We start from the raw sequence: 4,427 nt of genomic DNA on the forward strand, positions 1-4,427 counted from the left end.
GCCCAGGCGGGTCTCGAACCCACGGGCTCAGGCAATCCACTCATCTCAGCCTCCTAAAGGCGCGGGATTACAGGCTGAGCCACCAAGCCCGGCTACAAATAATTTATTTATAAAACTTCAATTAACACTTGTAAAAGAATGCAGCATGAGCCAAATTGAAGAAGAGTTGTGGAGTAAACCTTCCAGAGATTGGGGGAGGAGCACTAGTAGGAGAAATACTTTTTGCACTTCTCCCTTTTCTCTCTGCACATGAAGTCTCCTTATCCCTTGACCATGTGTAGAAACTGAATTGGATTCTCAGCTGTTTAAATTCATAGATCTGGCCCCCTCTCCCACCTCCATATGAGTTCAAGGAAACACCCATTTCTTTAGCAAATATTTGTCGAACATTTACTAGGTGCAAAGTTTTGTGTTAGGCCCAGTGATGAAGAAAGATGACATAGACATTTCTGCCCTCAAATAACTTATGAACAAGGAGGTTAGGGAGGCAGTGATGCAGACACCCACAACATATGTGGTTGAAGCCTCAGAAATAGGGGAAAGAAAATGCAGTTGGGATTTTGAGAAGAGCCTCTTCTACCTGGGTGGATTAAAAATAACTTCATGTCACTGGCCACGGTGGTTTGTGCTTGTAATCCCAACTACTCAGGAGACTGAGGTGGAGGATCGCTTGAGGCCAGGAGTTTGAGACAAACCTGGGCAACATAGCAAGACCCTGTCTCTAACAATAAACAAACTTCATATCACTTATAGGGTGACTTTTCAAGGTATATTTCAGTAGGTGGAGTTTGGTGGGTTGGACATTCTAGGTGAAGGTCCAGATTATAGGGGAATATTGTACATACAAGGTTGTCATGGGAGAGCAGCCTGAAGAGGAAAGTAGAGATCTAAATATGGAAGATTTTGTATGCCCGGCCTTAATCAAATTTTTAAACAAATATTTAATGAGTGCCCTGTGTGTGCCAGATCATTTGCTAGATGCTAAGGATCCTGTGGTGAACAAGACAGATAACAACCCCAGGCCTCAGGGAACTAATGATTTAGTAAGGATGAAAGACCAAGGCTGGGCTCGGTGGCTCAGCCTGTAATCCCAGCGCTTTGAGAGGCCGAGGTAAGTGGATTGCCTGAGCCCGTGGGTTCAAGATCTGCCTGGGCAGCGAGACCTCATCTCTACAATAAATCAAAAAATTAGCCGGGCGTGGTAGCGCATGCCTGTGGTTCCAGGTACTTGGAAGGCTGAGGCGGAAGGATCGCCGGAGCCCAGCAGGTCAAGGCTGCAGTGGCCGGGAGCGTGCCGCTGCACTCCAGTCTGGGCGACAGAGTGAGACTCCGACTCAAAAAAAAAAAGAAAGACCAAAGAAGAATACAGGGTAGAAGAGGACCTATTAACCTGGGGAGGAGGGTCAAGGAAGTTCCCCCAGCCCTCAGAGTCTCAGCAGAGACTAAAGGAAGAGAGTGATGAAGGCTTATAGGCTGGGAGAAAGGCAGGTGGGAAGGTGTGGAGGAAAAAGAGCACATTTGAGGAGCTGAAAGAAATTGAAAGTGACAAGGCTTTAGGGAGAGGGATATTTGATGAGGCTTAAGTGTGGGAGGACACCAGGGCTTTTTTTCCTTGTATTACCCTTCTCCCCCACTAGATGCCCTTCCGAGTACACCTTACCTCCTTCATATACACACACACACCCCACCCCCCCCACCCCCCCCACCCCCGCCCCGCATCCTCCTTAGAAATGCAACAGCAAGCTGGGCTTGGTGGCTCAGCCTGTCATCCCGCGCCTTTGGGAGGCTGAGGTGAGTGGATTGCCTGAGCCTACGGGTTCGAGACCCGCCTGGGCAGCGAGTCCTCATCTCTACAATAAATCAAAAAATCAGCCGGGCGTGGTAGCGCATGCCTGTAATTCCGGCTACTCGGAAGGCTGAGGTGGAAGGATCACCGGAGCCCAGCAGGTCGAGGCTGCGGTGGCTGGGAGCGGCCACTGCACTCCAGTCTGGGTGACAGAGTGAGACTCCAACTCAAAAAAAAAGAAATGCAACAGCAGATTTGCCCATCAGGAGCAAAGAGAAATCTAAGACCAAAAGGAGAAAGGCTCAGAGCTTTCCTGACTGTGTGGTCTGGCTATAAATTTAGATTGTTGCTTGAAAAAAGACGAAAAATCTCCCCTTCATAGACTTTCTTCTTCCCATCCCCGCCCCCAGCTGCTTTGTTCCTCTATCCTTGTAAAATTTTCTCTTTATAAAACAGGAACATCAGCCAAACATGTGGACTTCCCCCTTTCCATTCATTAGAAGAATGCTTTACTTCAAAATCTCATGGGAGCATTTAAATGCAAATTTTGTCAAGAAAGCAACTTGAGTCTCAGAGAAGCCCTCCAGCACAACCCAAAGCAGAACTTTCTTAATTTCTGTGTTTCCTTCATAGGAATCTCAACCCCCTTGACTTCTCCCCGCAAACCCCCAGGTCTTCTCTCTGTTCCCAGAGTAGACGCTTTCCCTTCTTGTTCCTGTTTTTGCCTCATCTTTGGCAAGCATCAGTCAGCATGTAGCAATCCCAGGAGGGAATGAAGGGACTTTTCTATTTACTGTAATGAAAATGAAGAGACAGATGTTTGTTTGGGGGTGAGGGTGGAGGTGTGTGTATGTGTGATTTGTGTCTAGGCCTTCTTAGTCCTACTGGTATAAGATAATATAGGAAATGCAGATGACTCAGCATGGATACAGTCAAGATCCCCAGAGTTAGCACTTCTATATTCTTTACTGTTTACGAAAAATGTGCTTGTGCCATCAATCACTGGCTCATCCTGCATTTTCCACTGAAGCCTTTTGTTTAAAATATATATACACCTCAAACTTATTCCCTTTCTTTTTGTAAACTGAGTTCATTAGCAGCTGACAGTAAACAGTGAACTAGTTTTTTTTAAGCACACAAGATTACACTGGAAGGAAATGAGCATTTATCTAAGCATCCTCCCTGTCCTCTTTCAGGCCCTTCCCTGTCCAATCTCCATGCCTACAACTTGGGCAGGCCAGCAAAACTTGATGGGAAAAGATATGATTAATGACTTGCTCATCCGATTTCTGATTATGGTGTGATGTGGAAACAATCAGCGTGCACCTATTAGCGAAAAGCATCATTTCTCCTTATTAATATGCTGAGCATTGACCAGATACTTGGCACTACTCAAAAGGTAGAGAGATACAGTCCCTGCCTCAGGGGCAGGAAGCTCCTCTTTCATAATCTTGAGAATGTGAACTGAAATGATAGCCCAAGTCCCAGGTTTGACTGCTCAGTGTCTCATGAATTATTTTCTTGCTGATGTGCCCTTATTGTGAGATCAGCCAGCCTATCTTCTTATCCACAACCACCTCTCCACACCTCCTGAAAAATCAGGTTAACAGAGGGTGGAAAACGGCTGCATTGGGGGTAGATGTGGGCAAAAAGTGTCACCTACATTTACCAGAGTTCCTCATTCTCCACTCTTGACCCCAGCATATTCCATTAATACTGGGGTTAAATGACACACAACTGAGTAGAGCATCAGATGATGTTGGAAACTCCCTCCTCAAAATGGTCCCAAATAGATCCCTACCCGAATTTACCAGTTTCCTTTTTTTACTCTTTCCTTTCTCCTGGTGACAGAGAATAATTGGCTTCCCTTTCCTTCCCTGACCAGTATGCTCCAGAGTCCTTTCTTTGTTCCTAACAGTCCTGGTTCAGTCTCAGGCGCCCACATCTCTCCCTTTTGATCTATGTCCGTCTGCTCAAATGGCTGTCACAGTTTAATCGTCCTGTAGGGTCTGTCCCCCACAGATTTATGTCCTCCTGCCTCTCCTCTTCCTCACGCGACGGTGCAGTCAGAATCCTGACCTCATTCCCCCCTCGGTTGTCATTTCCCAGGCTCTGGCTCTTGGCCTGGTTTACTTCATGGTGCTGGGTCTGCCGTCACTTCTGGTTCAGTTTCTCCTGTTTCTGGAAAGCCCTTTGTTCCTGGGCTTCTTTGTGGCCTGTGTTTCCCCGGGCCTCACCCTGCAGCTCTGTCTGGGTCTTGCCCTTGTCCTGGTCTGACCACGTCTGCCCGGGATCTGAGGCGTCTCGGCCTTCCGCTCTCCGCCTGGCCTTCGGTGTCTCCAGGTCCTTCTCCAGCCGCACAGGCCCGGCACGGCTTCTCGCTAGCCAGGGAGCTCCCTCCTTTGTCCCGGCCGCGGTGGAGGTCAGGGCCGGCCGGGGCCGCCCGCCCACCCCGTGCAGTGCCCGGGGTCCCCCTGGCGCTCGGGCCGGCCCAGCCTTTGATCGTGCCGCGCGCGGGCCTCCTGCCCGGCGGGACTCTCGCGCGGGCTGGCCTCCCGCTCCCCACGGCTCCGAGACGCCGACCCGGCCGGGCGGGGGTCGGCCGCCATCGGGGCCCACCCGGCCGCAGCCCCGGGGCCGA

The 4,427-nt window shown here is 49.6% G+C and overlaps 1 protein-coding gene across 1 annotated transcript in view; it reads left to right on the forward strand.

Annotated features, from left to right (window-relative positions):
- The window catches only part of MACF1 (microtubule-actin crosslinking factor 1), a 15,070-nt gene extending 12,527 nt beyond the window's left edge, over positions 1-2,543 (forward strand). Inside the window, exons 2-3 of the mRNA XM_021715729.1 lie at positions 1,638-1,752; positions 2,420-2,543. Of these exons, the coding sequence (XP_021571404.1) occupies positions 1,638-1,752; positions 2,420-2,543 (239 nt within the window). The remainder of the gene's footprint in view (positions 1-1,637; positions 1,753-2,419) is intronic.
- The last annotated feature ends 1,884 nt before the right edge of the window (positions 2,544-4,427 follow it).

The sequence above is a fragment of the Carlito syrichta genome, unplaced genomic scaffold, assembly GCF_000164805.1.
Source record: "Carlito syrichta isolate Samal-C Ts95f unplaced genomic scaffold, Tarsius_syrichta-2.0.1 Scaffold307331, whole genome shotgun sequence".
Taxonomy (NCBI): domain Eukaryota; kingdom Metazoa; phylum Chordata; class Mammalia; order Primates; family Tarsiidae; genus Carlito; species Carlito syrichta.